General features: G+C 35.9%; 1 protein-coding gene across 3 annotated transcripts in view; it reads right to left on the reverse strand.

The window, feature by feature from the left end:
• The window catches only part of LOC135687524 (uncharacterized), a 53,313-nt gene that overhangs the window by 5,225 nt on the left and 33,953 nt on the right, over positions 1–14,135 (reverse strand). For all 3 annotated transcript variants that reach the window (XM_065204098.2, XM_065204099.2, XM_065204100.2), the window contains 16 exons: positions 9,551–9,693; positions 8,586–8,645; positions 6,589–6,641; positions 5,550–5,575; positions 5,117–5,231; positions 4,826–4,878; positions 4,529–4,622; positions 3,907–3,992; positions 3,558–3,641; positions 3,140–3,181; positions 2,902–3,019; positions 2,613–2,662; positions 2,283–2,333; positions 942–1,013; positions 673–751; positions 241–375 (listed from right to left, as the gene is read on the reverse strand). In XM_065204098.2, the coding sequence (XP_065060170.2) occupies positions 241–375; positions 673–751; positions 942–1,013; positions 2,283–2,333; positions 2,613–2,662; positions 2,902–3,019; positions 3,140–3,181; positions 3,558–3,641; positions 3,907–3,992; positions 4,529–4,622; positions 4,826–4,878; positions 5,117–5,231; positions 5,550–5,575; positions 6,589–6,641; positions 8,586–8,645; positions 9,551–9,693 (1,261 nt within the window). The remainder of the gene's footprint in view (positions 1–240; positions 376–672; positions 752–941; positions 1,014–2,282; positions 2,334–2,612; positions 2,663–2,901; positions 3,020–3,139; positions 3,182–3,557; positions 3,642–3,906; positions 3,993–4,528; positions 4,623–4,825; positions 4,879–5,116; positions 5,232–5,549; positions 5,576–6,588; positions 6,642–8,585; positions 8,646–9,550; positions 9,694–14,135) is intronic.

Below are 14,135 nucleotides of genomic sequence, written 5' to 3' on the forward strand. Positions count from 1 at the left end.
TTCCAGAAAGAAGGGGATTGAACGTAGAAGACGGATCGAACAAAGAGGAGCGACTGTAGACAACTGGGAGTTAACTTATATATACTATTATACAGCTTTCTATTCTATAGCATTAATAGCCTGTTTAAAGATTTTGTGGTTGATACTGTTTCATACGATCAATAAATTATAAGCAGTGGCAATGTTTGATATTTGCACCATCTTTGAAATGAAGTGCAACAAAGACGTTAGAGCTAATACCTGTAGCAACCTCTCTAGCCATGAGACTTTTTAGGTATATAACAGGACATTTGCTGTCGATAGACACCAGGCTGTACCTCTGGTCTTTTTCGTGGCAAAAGAAGATTTTATCAGCTAGAAGAATAACTCGCACATCTGCAAAAAGAACCCAAAGTTAAGAGTAGTTACAAAAAAGATACTGACAGTATACTGGCATCACAAAATGTCCGGCAAATCTAACGAAAATCAAGAAGGACTTAAGCAGAACTGTTAAGTAGAACACTGGACATACTTCAGGACAAACCAAGAAGCTAGTTTTGTCATACTGGACTTGGAAGTTTGTACAAACGAATTATTCTACAGATAAACGAAAAGTTTAGCGCGAGTAAGCACCTTGTGACAATGATGAAATATTGAAAGTGTCTGGCTCTTTTATGACAAAAAGGTACGTACCAAGAGTTTTTCCTTTTCCTTTCCACGTTAACGTCCCATCATGAATTAAGGCGCTTCTTTTACTAAAAAGTTTGGAGTTCTAAAAATAAAAAAATCATTTTTTACTTTCGCTGTGCAACCAAATGTATAATGTAAATAAATACATAATTTAACAGAGTAGTTGATACACCACATTTTTTCATTCAAATATAAATAGAAGTACCTTGATATTACATTGATGTAACAAAGAGAAAATATGAGCCAAGTTCGTGATTTAATAGTAGCTGTACCTTGAAGGTTTGCCCATTTTTGAACTGGACCTCGCCACGTGGGTCAAATTTTCTTTTTAATTCTAGAAGTTGCTGCAAAATAAAAAGGTGCTCATTGTGAATTTGATTGTGCCACAGCAAGATATTGCATTGCAAAAAGAAATTATGTAACATGGCTACTTATCCTTGCATCGAGTAAAAGTAACGAATTCTGAGCCAACAATTTGCTCCAAATCTATAAAACCTCGATTAAGAATAAACAAAGAAGCAAGGTTCCTAACCACCCCCCGAAGTGTACTGGTTAAAAATTTCTGGCAAATTTGAAAATTATAGATCCCAAACTTGAGACTTGTAAAGTGTGCTGGTTAAAATTCTCTGGAAAATTTGAAAATTATAGATCCCAAACTTGAGACTTGTAAAGTGTGCTGGTTAAAAATTTCTGGCAAATTTGAAAATTATAGATCCCAAACTTGAGACTTGTAAAGTGTGCTGGTTAAAAATTTCTGGCAAATTTGAAAATTATAGATCCCAAACTTGAGACTTGTAAAGTGTGCTGGTTAAAAATTTCTGGCAAATTTGAAAATTATAGATCCTAAACTTGACACTTGTAAAGTGTGCTGGTTAAAAATTTCTGGCAAATTTGAAAATTATAGATCCCAAACTTGTGACTTGTAAAGTGTGCTGGTTAAAATTCTCTGGAAAATTTGAAAATTATAGATCCCAAACTTGAGACTTGTAAAGTGTGCTGGTTAAAAAATTTCTGGCAAATTTGAAAATTATAGATCCCAAACTTGAGACTTGTAAAGTGTGCTGGTTAAAAATTTCTGGCAAATTTGAAAATTATAGATCCCAAACTTGAGACTTGTAAAGTGTGCTGGTTAAAAATTTCTGGCAAATTTGAAAATTATAGATCCCAAACTTGAGACTTGTAAAGTGTGCTGGTTAAAATTCTCTGGAAAATTTGAAAATTATAGATCCCAAACTTGAGACTTGTAAAGTGTGCTGGTTAAAAATTTCTGGTAAAATTTGAAAATTATAGATCCCAAACATGAGACTTGTAAAGTGTGCTGGTTAAAAATTTCTGGCAAATTTGAAAATTACAGATCCTAAACTTGACACTTGTAAAGTGTGCTGGTTAAAAATCTCTGGAAAATTTGAAAATTACAGATCCTAAACTTGTGACTTGTAAAGTGTGCTGGTTAAAAATTTCTGGCAAATTTGAAAATTACAGATCCTAAACTTGAGACTTGTAAAGTGTGCTTGTTAAAAATTTCTGGCAAATTTGAAAATTACAGATCCTAAACTTGAGGCTTGTAAAGAGCCATACAAATAGAGAATTAAAAGGATTTTGCACACACGAACCTGTTGCTTGTCATAATCCCTGACGTATTCATCAACGGCCATCAGAACTTGCTGCAGGTTGAAGAGCAAACATAAATATGGAAATAATTATATCGAAGAATAGATCTCTAAGATTTTAAATTAAGTCACTAGTCACTTCTTGCATCATCAAAAAATGATCATCATTTTGCCAACTTTATATTGCATTCACTTAACGCTAATTAAAGTTTGCATCAACATAATCTGGCTTTCGGCGTAACAAAATAATGCAAGACATTGTTTCGAAAGACACTTAACAAATAATATATCTTTGCATATATATAGAAAATAATTATTGTTTACTAAACGTACTTTCACTTTGGTGATTGATTTTCTCAGGTTTTCGTAATCACTCTTTGCCTCTGTAACACAAAATAGCAAATACATGAAATGGAATAATAAATAAATATTCGTTATAAAAGTAATTTAAACAAAAACAGAACAAGACGAAAGTATTTACAAAATATTTGAGTAGCAAGAAGACTGAAGTAAGTATTGGGGTTACCCAATCAAGTAGCGAGGCTATAGCATGATTTTAACCCTTACTCTATCAATCACAATAACGTCCAGTGCAAAATTCTGAACACGAAAATTCACACACCTTTTGTCGCTTTGAGGACAGCCTCGAACAAAAGTGGATACTTGGTCAGTCTTTGAGTGGCAAGAGTGATGCATTCTGGGATCGACAGTCGCCGTACCCTTTCATTCAACATGCATTTCTGTAAAAGGAAATCAGAAGCTGAAATATGATGCATTACCAAATGTTTGTTACTGGTAGAAATAATTTACATCTTGATATTGAAAAGTCTTCATAACTCAACAATCCAGGGGGTACTTACCCTGACAAACAGCGCAAACTTCTTATCCGTCTTCATTAGTTCCTTTAGAAAAGAGCAAGAGAAATTCAGCTATACATTATTATCCTTGATAAAAATAATTTAAAATCTTTTGACACAAGGCTTTCTTTTGCTTTAAAAGTGCAAGAAACATCATGCAAAACCTGCCAAATTTTCATTAAATTTTAAAATTTTGCAAATTTTCGATAGAACTTCCTCATTTTATGGCGATTTTTTTATAAGTAGGGGCTAAAGATAATTTGTTCAACAGTATCTGAAGGATTGCTAAATGACAATTTAATTTCAACGTTAATTTAGAAGAAGCTAAGGTTATTGTGTTGCAAGGAAAATTGAGAGGGGCGTCAATCTATACTATACTGAATAGCAAACAATTTCTATATCAAGTTTTATTTTTCTTTACCTTGTATAATGCAACAGCTTGCAAATGTCGGCTGCAAAAATAACCATAGACCTCTTTCATAAACTCTCCCTTTGGACCATCAAACTAAAAGGAGAAAGATGGTGGTTAGTGGGCTAAACAGAATTGAAAGCAGCACAATGCAGAAATGGAGCCTTTACATAGAACATATTAACAGTCAAAATATCTTGAAAGAACCAATAACCAGTCTGTTCATTCAGCGTTTCATAAAAATATAAAGTTATCTAGGGATCGATGTATCTGTAAGGGTAGTCAAGATGTTATCATGTGTACTTCATAGGAGAAACAACATCACATCGTTGGCCTAACTGATTCAAGAAGAAGCAAATACCTGATCGACAAGGATATCTCCCACTTCCTCAATCACATTATTGTTGCTTTCAAGCTGTCTCTTTTTCAGTCGCTCGCAGAATTTCCCTACAATGTCAATTTACATCACTTAACTGACAAAACCTCTCGAAATTAGATATAACGAAAGTACAAGAATGAAATGCTAAAAAAAATCAGACAAGATTGCAAATTAGTTAAAAACCTAAAAAGTGGTAAAAATATACTATAAGACGATGCCAAAACAGTTAGACAATAATTCTAAAACAAATTATCAGAAAATAAGCATTTTAACAGACAAAAATACTTTGAAAGTAACACAAAGGTGTTTGATTCAAGAATTGATTGTTGCCATTTGATGTGCAGAGCAAGATGATTCTAAGTTGAAATTTTAAGTTTCTGGTAGAAGCACGCTTAGAATCACGCTGCATCTGGCATCTGCTATGTTTAGAGATTTTCTATTTTATCAACAATAGTTTCAAAAGCAAGTAGATGTAAAATTTTAATTTCGAGATATTATTGCCTCTGCTCTAAATAATGTGACTTATATATAAGAGAAAAAAAATTATATACAAATAGCAATATCTAACAGAAAGAAGAAGTGTTGTGAGAAGCGTTAAACAAACCGTTTATTTCTAAGAGGTCATCAAGCCTTGGAAACAAAGCCTTGATTGTTTGTTCATCCATTCCCAACTCTCGTCTGAACCCAACACAATAAATCTGGGAGAAAACAGATACTTTTCTACAGATTTTTTCAAGAAACAATAAATTTAGATGATAACGAGATTGTAAGAAAATATATTGCAGAAATTTACTTTAGAATGCTAGCTTTTAAACGTTTACAGTAATTTTAACAACCTAAAACAGAAATACTGGCTTGGAATGGATTAAGGTAATGCTAGAAATAAGGAGGCTAGTCTCACCCGTGAAACAATTTTCAACGTTCGAACGTAGTTACTCTCCGTGAAGATGAGTTCTGAAATGTGGAAGCAAAGTTTTAGCAAACACAGAAGGGGTGAACGACGACGAGATAGGAGGTAGGGTTCGCAAAATTAATAGATTCTAGCTAAAAACGGGAAAAAATGGAAGTAAGATTTGAGTGAGTAACTTCCTTAAGGCATGGTGTGATTAATATGAAAATGTCTTTAAGTCTGATTAGCAGATTGAAAAATCAACCCTCAAATCAAAGAGAAACTAAACTCATAGACCCTTACCATACATGACATCTTGTCGCTTAATATCCTTGGCATGGAGTTTTCGTTGTACCTTCTTTTCCACCAAATCACTCCACGTTTCAGGCTCATTTTTGATATCCAGGTCGGAATCGTACTGAAATGAGAAGTCAAAGTGTGTATAACCACAAATGGGACTTTTACAGAATGTAACTGAGGATGAAACAAGCAAACTTGCTCTGGATGTATGCCCGCATAGACACATTATTACGGACAGAAAGGTTGAACGCAAATAAAAAATGGTATCAATCATAATTCAGTTTAACTTTGGGTGATACAGCAGTTATGGGTGAATAATGGGCCTAACAATCTTTTTAATTTACCAGGTTAGTATTCAGAATATAGAGCTTGCATTGGGTAACTTTTTCTAAGAATAGAGGCCTAACATTGAAGAAAATCCAAGAACTTATCGTACCTGTGACAAATCGTCGACTTCGAAAGCTGAAAATGAGAAGATAGAAATAATTTAGGGTTTAATCGAAAAAGTACGATTTACTAAGAATGACATTAAAGTCCTCGTGTTCCTAACACACACAGTGCCCCATTCTTTAAAGGCCATTCCAGGGGTCGGCCTCGTACGAACAATATCAATACAACACCTATATTACATTTATAATTAATTGGTCTTAACAATCAAGTACCGCCCATTCTGTTTGTTCACACTGGTTAAGCCATGGGTGGCAAACAAGTGGGCAAATTACCACAAGAACGCAAAAAATGTCTTCACGTGGCCTCACGACTAAACAATCCCTTCAACTACAGATTGAAAACATTACACATAACTGATATAAACATTATGATAAAACCATAACTTCAAAAGCAATCAAACGGTAGGTTCTTAACGTGGGAAATACATAGCCACCCACAAATAGCAACATCCGAAAAACATTTAAGACAGCTACACAAACTTTCCATCAAGATATTTTACTCTCTTACATCATGGGCATAGTTTGATCAAATTAAATTAAACAATTCTTGAAATAATTTTCGAACATTATTTTGACGTTTTACACTCTGAAGAGTGTCAGGTGAAAATCTTAAATTTGTTAGAAATTTTGTTTAAAAGTTCTTACCCTAAAAAAGCCGACAATTTACAGTATATTAACTATGCAATCAAAGCCCTTTCTTCTCTCTTAACATATAGCAAAGATAGCATAGTACAAAACAAAAATAACGGTATATGAAAATTTTCAAAATTCTAAACCTGTTTTTGTACAAAAAGGTATAACGGCTTAACTGACAACCCGTTAAAATCAAAGAGAGTTTTTACCATACTATTCATTTTTAAACACAATCAAATACTAGTCAGTTATATTCAATTTGAATTGCATCTTTGTTTTGCAAAGGCAATAGAAGATAACAGTGCGTTGATTAGGCCGAAATAGGAACACGAATTTCAAAACTGATATTTGGGGAAGAGTATTTGTGTTGAAATAGCAAAGAATACAACTTACGAGCATCAGCAACTTCCTCGAGGTTTAATGATCCAAGTGACGAACTCAGAGCACTGAAAAAAAACGCACTAACATCAGTAGATGGCAATGTTTACCAATTTATTTCTACTGCGCAATGTATAACAGAAATCAGCGGCTAAGCCTATTTTGTAGTGTAGGGAATAACCTATGGCCTTCAATTATTGACATGTATATTTCAGAGATATGTATGCTAACAGCGGGAATAGATGACAGCCAGGTACTGTTTAAACATATTGGTTTATTCTGCAAAACAGACGGCTGCAAGCAACTCAATCAAGTATTCAACAAATCGCCTCTGCATCTATTCAACTCAATGTACAGTATCCACCGTTGCAAGATTGGAGCATGTTCCGGAACAGTGAGCAACTCCGAGCCCCGTCGTGGCAGCCCCATCTCCAACGAGTATCTTTTTCTCAGCCAGAAATATTTGTGATTAAAAGTTAACTAAAATCTATCGAATGACAAGCAACACTGTGCGCTGATCAAATACAAGTGCCGAAAACAAAAAGTATTGTTTGGCCAATTCTAAATCTAAAGGAAATTAAAACTATCCTTAATAGGCCGCAAAGGAATTGAGATCTTTCAGTTATAATCGAACTCAATTAACAATGACAATTACAGCAGATTTTTTGCAGGTCCGACACCATTTTTTTCAATCAAAACAAACGATAGTTACGGCGTTGGGACTTACAATTGATAAAAATATTAATAGACAACCCGAGGTCCCTTAATACCAGTCGGCTGGAAAAGAGATTCAGGACCCCCTGTGAAAAAATAAATTTAGCGTCCAATTTCTGCTTCAATTTTTGCACATTTTTATAACTTGTTTGGCAAGGCAATAACTGATAGTTTTCATGCTTTGGAGTTAAAAACAAAAACCAATATGGGAATGTTACTGGATGCAATATCATAAACTTCCCAAACTCTTAAAGAAAATCTTAAAAATTTATTTCAGTCTATTTAAACGTCTAACGAAATGTCGAAAAATTTATTAAAAAATAATTCAATTCAAACTGTCGGTGAACTGACATTAAAGCTTCAGCAGAGAACTGGCATTGAAGTCTGATTGAAACGCTCGTTGTTTTTCTACATCAAAATTATCAACTGAGATCGTTTTATTTTGGATTTTACAACCAAGCTAAAAGCAACTAATCAACGTAACTTAGCTTGGCATCTAAAGTAGCCTAGATTAAAGTTTAAAACATAAACAAGCAAAAAAGTCGAAACCAACGCTGCAACTAGAAACTCAGAAACCACGAAGCAAGGCAAACAGGCTTAGTTTTGTCTTAGAATTATGCCTGAATAATTGATGAAAGCAAAGTCTATTGACAAATGACCATATACGATGAAATAAATGCTTTGATTGAATCAGTGGAGAATGAATACAAATACCAAAAACCATTAAAAAATGATCGAATTGTGGTTGAAGGACTAAGTCTTCTTCCAAGGAGAGTCGATGTATGTTAAAATGCATTGGATAAGAATCTTTCAGAGAGGGGGGGGGGGGGTCGGTTTGAGTCGGGGTTGGCTGTGACCACAACTAGGACTAACTCTCAACAGGAATAGACCGTTTATTCAGGGGTGTGATACGCCTTACAACTTTCTTAATTTAAGCCACTGGTTATGTTGTTTGTATAATGTTTCCATCACTCTTTTCGGTAGTTTTTAGGGCCCAAATACATGAAATACAACAACATATCAATATAAAAAGTTGTTTAGAGAAGGCATTTCGAAAGTTCTGTGAAAGAAACCTCACACGCTTACAGGACTTCAACAAACCCAGTGCAGTGTAAATTATCAATCAACACGAGGCTGTTGCCAAGGGTGACCACTTAAGTAACTTGCAGCAACAAGAGCAGAAAATCGCACGAGGCCAATCCGGGCACCGCACGAGGCCAATCCGGGCACAACAATACGCACATTTAAAAATAATTAAAGGAACAAAGTATAAAACAGCGAATTAAATAAACACAGACCTGTTCAGATTTGTTGATAAATGCTCTACATCTGTGACACCGTCGACAACATCAAGATTTCTACAAGAGATATCGTAAATCAACGAGGGACTATTCTACAGTACTTCTTCATGTAAATATTGGTCAAGCTAGTGTTATACAGTATCATTCGCACATTGATATGAATAATGTGAATCAATATATATATAGGCTAGGACACAAGAGGAAATGTTTATGCGATAGCGAAATAGATAGATATCTCAACACAAAGCGATAACGTAACGATCTATTCCATGCATATACAACATGACCTACCCCCTGTTTATACAACATGCTTAACCCCCTGTATGTATATACACCCTCAAATTTTGGAAACCAATATAAAGCAAGTTAGTTTATTTTTGGTACCATTGGCATCAAAAGACAAGTCAGCTTGCCTGCGGGTATTGTATATTAATGCTTACAATCTTCTCGTGGTGCAGAATTTGAAAATGGCTTTGAAAAAAGCAAACATTACTAAAGCTTTTTGTCTGATACTCTTCAGAGAATAAAACGTCAGAACATAGATAACTAAGCCAATCAAGAAGCAAAATCCAGATTTTATTAAGAGTGCCTTGAATTTTTTCATTTATTACAATGCTTTTCTTCTAAGACTTAACGCAACAAATTTCTTGCTCCTTGATGAGGATTGGCAAGCTTTGATACGTTTCAAATTTGAATGACAGAATAGTCAAATTTCAAACTATTAAAAACGATGATCGGAAAACTAGTGCACTAAAGATAAAAAATCATTGAAAATCTTGAAAATGTGTTATGCATACTTTTGCATAACACGGCTAGCATACAGAGACCATAAAACATGACGGTGGTAGGGACCACGGTTGTGCCGAAGGCTCAAACACGGCATGTCATTTATATGACATGTATACACCAAGGCAAAACTTTTTAGAATCTATATATACATAAAACAAGTGGACAAGCCTTACTTTCTTGTCCCGGTTGGAGAAGGCCTTCCACGTCCGGAGGAACGAAGATTGTCCATAGACGCGGACTGCATGGCACCTGATCCGGGCTTGCCCATCGATGATCCGCGAGCGAACATCTTGGAATCAGACGAACTAATGTTCATCTAAAACGAAACATACGGAACATGAGCTTTAAGTGAAATAGACAAAGGAATACTGGTAACTTTTCAAATAGCAACCAAGGCAGTTGCAATGACATATTTTTGAGCTCTGGGGTGAAATACAAACAATGATACTACAAAACTCTGACGGTTAAATACATGAAAACTAGTTTCAAGTCTTTTTTAAAAACTTATAAAGCAATTATAAAGAATAGAGGGTGCACAGCAAAGCGTATTCTAGAGCAAGACTGAAACAGTCTAGCAAGCAACGGTCAGTTCAGTAAAGGCTCGCAACCACACTGTGGAAATCGATAAAGATCTTGAATACACGAAAATAGGAAAGCCTGAAATATAATTGCCAAACCATTCGAATTAGCCATTTGGGGTTCGCTTGAAGGTTTTGGTTTAGCTTTGTCCAAACGGCCAGCAAAGAAATTGATGAGCAAAGCCTACAACATCGAATTTATTGTTAACAAGGGGGTAACTAATTTCACTAAACCTTTTTCGTACAATATAACGCTAGAGAGATAAAGGACAAGAGAACGGGCACTAACCCCCTGTTTAGCAGGCCAGGGCATGCTGCAGCACACAAGGAGGATTAAAGAAAGCAGTTTACATGGCACAGCGAATTAGGAGATACTTATGTTATGCAACTGAAATGCAATCCCATAGAGTAACACACACATGCACCTGAACTCATATCAACCGAATGACGTAACGTGGCCATTCTCAGCATTCCAACAAAACCAGTTCATTCCATCTAAAGTGCCCGCTCAGTACCAAACAAAAGAATTTGAACAACCTCAACCATCATCCTATAACCCTTAATCATGATGCCAGCCTCCATTATGATAAAGTTGGTTTAATTGCAAAAGGAAAAGAATTATGTTACATAACCTTGAAATAGGTTGCATAAAACAAAAACAGTGGTGACTGAATGTAGAAGTTGCATTGATAACTGTTTGAATGTATAAAGTTGTAATAAGCATCAAGCAGCCTCAATCAAAGTTAGATAGGAAGAAAAAACAAAGATTCGTTTTCAGCATCATGGCCACACAGTAACACACCTTTGATACGTATAGGCCCGGCGAGAGCTTTCTGGGACCCGGGGCAAAAAGAAAGATGGGACCCATGATGGCAAAATTAAAACATTGATTGATACTGTTGATGTTTTTTAGGAACTTTGGTATAACATTTTGGGCCCCTTTTGTCTCAGAGACGAGGCGCCCCCTAAAGTAAAATGATCGTTAATACGCATTTTTATGTGAATACCTTATGGAGGCCCAAGACTCTGAAAAAATTGTAATTCATGAGCCTCAGATTATTCTTAAATCTTTCTAGAGCAACACAGCGCATATAATGAAACTAAAACGTGACTATGACTCTTTTTTTCTTAAATATAATCCATTTCGAACCAAAAAATTCTTTCGGAGGAAAAAAGACTTTCTCTCGGAGGTTTTTGAAACGGAGTTTTTTCGAAGGGGTGGTCAAGGCTCCCCCCTTTCGCTACGCTCCTGCTTGCAACATTAGATACTATATCCCATACTTCTAGTTTGCTTCTGCGAGCATGGAAGGGTTATTACCGTTGATTGAAAGGGTATCTTAACCCAATACTTTCTAGTGAACTTAAATGGCAGCTAAGGTTGAATCAGTACCAACAACGACCGCTGCGAAGTTGAGATGAAACTAAGGAGGCGACGAGCCATGTTTTAGTCGTTTGCATAACGATTTATGATATGAAAGGGCTGTGGTTTGAGGTCCAAAAGGATTTATGGTGAATATGCAAAGGACTTAAATGGCACAGGGTTTTCATCGTTATCTGTTATCGTTTTCACTTTCATTTTTAGTTTTCAGGAAACGAAATGGATACAGAGGCCCATTTATTTGGGAAAATTTGATGATTTCATACAGTACAGGGGCAAAGAAAACTGCAAAGGAGAAAGCATTTGATATACACACTTGAAGGGGGGCCATTTTTCTTCGATATGTTTATTAACATATGATTCGAATAACTTAAAAAGTATGGGTACCACCTCCCGAAGGTTCCGCTATACTTTTGATTAGAAGTTTGTCACGAATTAATCTAGATTTCAACAGTTCATTCTGGCTACAGATCTTTCCTGACTGAGGCTTGCTCTCGCTGCAAAAAGAGGTTAAGGCTGTACATCCATGAATGCCAAAATGTGTCTGCAAATCTGTGATTAAGTGACAGATGCCAAACATTCCGAAGTTGCAAACATTTGCAAACCAGCTGAATCGTTTCCATTAGATATGAGTGTCATGAGAAATGAAAAGCCCGCACAAAATAGTTTCAAGAAATCATAACTTTACTTTTAATCTATCTTGGGTGATGTACAAAGCATAACAACAGTGATGGCTGCCAAAAAGTCAATCATATAACCAGGGATGTTCGAATAATGCCAATTTGGAAATAAAGGGTAGAGAAATCTTTGGAAACGACAAAACATGACTTACATATAATCTCATTAAGGTGCATTATACAAGAAATACTTTCAGCAAAAGAAAAGGTAAACAGGACAAGTGAAAATATTTGTTGGCAGAAGAAGTTTTCCTTTCGACTTTAAAGAAAGACAAAACAATAATAACTAATTGAATATTTTTGTATTTGTGAGGGCAAAATGCAGATTGATAAGGAAAGGCGGCGACGACAACATTTCGGACAACAAAACAACTCGCCGCAGATGGGTGTTAGGGATGACATTATTCGATGTTTACAAAAAGGATACCAAGAGAAAACTAAAAAGAAATCTGTTTGGCAGGGCAATTTGTCACATTATGGGGGATGAAGGATTTAGACACAATAAGAGCTTCCCCAAAAACCATTTCCCCGTAGTAAAACCACGAGCTTGTCAACAATTGGAACAAATGAAACTAGAAAACAGAAAAGGGAAACAAATTTAGCAAGTCATATGAAAAACGTGCAACATAGTACCTCTGCGCTGGGCGAGCCACTTCTAAATATGAAGTTTGAACCAGTTGAAAGTAGTCGAGCAGCATAAGAATGCCTTCTCGCAATTAGACCAGACCGGGATCTTGCCTTATTTTCAAATAACGAGGAATCATCGCATCCATTTCTGATGGCAGCTGGACTGCTCAAGGTCTCTTTAAGCTGTGGTGCCGTAAGCAACCCATTCTCACGCTGCTTCGATGGCATTTCATGCAATGTAGGCAAAGAGTACTTTTTGCCGTCTTTTCTCATAGCGAGGCATGTAACTACTCCTGAACACTGGGAGAACGGTACGGCCCTTCACGTTGGCAAACACTGACTGATGAGATCAACAAGGTTGGTTCCAGACCATGAACAGGAGACAAGACCGATACACAGGAAGGGGGTTTAGTGCGGCTTTTTTATAGACAATAATACAAAGGAAGTTATGCTATTCTTGTTAATACCCTAGATCAGACAAGCACCTGAATCTTTGTTTAAACATATTAAAGGAGATCAAGCGAGAACACCAACAAATTATTTCATTGTATCTTACTTCAGAGATTGCAATTCAAGCCACAACGTACACATTCAACTAATTCATTCGCCTCTTGGTTAGAGTAGCACTGGACTCTTGTAAGTCAGTACCATGCATGACATTCAAGAAAGGGTCCTGTGTGTACGAAACAGAACTATATACAGAAATGTCCAATGAAAGAAAGGACAACAGGAAGTTTTTTCCCCATCCATACAGTCCAATGGCACGGGTGTTTGAGAGGTAATTAACCATGCCACAGTTCAGAGGTTACTTCTGGATGGAAAAATGTAAAAACAAATAACATAAACGTGGCATTTACCAAGGCTCCATCATACAGTGCAGGGCTATTTGGTACAAAACAAAACCCTTCTGGCTGCAATTTTGGGTATAGCAAGGAAGAGTGATGATGTAATAAAAATCCACTTTTAGAATCTGAATTTCGACCAGGTAATAAGAAATAGCACGGTATGTGACAGGTTTTCCAAATACCTCAAAGGTCGACAGTAAAGGACTTGCTAAGATATTGTCAGCGAAATACCCAAGCTTTGCTATAGATTACTGCTGTCTTTTCCTGATTCATAAGTTTTACAACCAAGGCTAAATCACATTGGTTCCACACCTCAGGCCATCTGCAACAGATCTGACTGAATTCGCATATCCAAGTAAGTTCCATGATGTTCTTTGAGGTTATGTTATCAAAATTTGAAGATTGTAAAGATATGTTCTTATGCTTTCATCATTTGGCCACTCTCTTTAGTTCACTGATTTTTCATCCAGGATAGTTCTTAACAGAATATTAACAGAGAGGAAATATAAACAAGCAAAAGAGTGTACATATCCTCTGGCAAAATCGAAAGAATTGAGAAAAATGATAGCACAGAGTGATACTTAGAAAGGCTAACAGCTTCATGAAACACATGTTTTTGAAGTGAAAAAGCTGAACATTTTCCTGGGCTCTTT

The sequence above is a fragment of the Rhopilema esculentum genome, chromosome 20 (assembly GCF_057945365.1).
Source record: "Rhopilema esculentum isolate cy_ngs chromosome 20, ASM5794536v1, whole genome shotgun sequence".
Taxonomy (NCBI): domain Eukaryota; kingdom Metazoa; phylum Cnidaria; class Scyphozoa; order Rhizostomeae; family Rhizostomatidae; genus Rhopilema; species Rhopilema esculentum.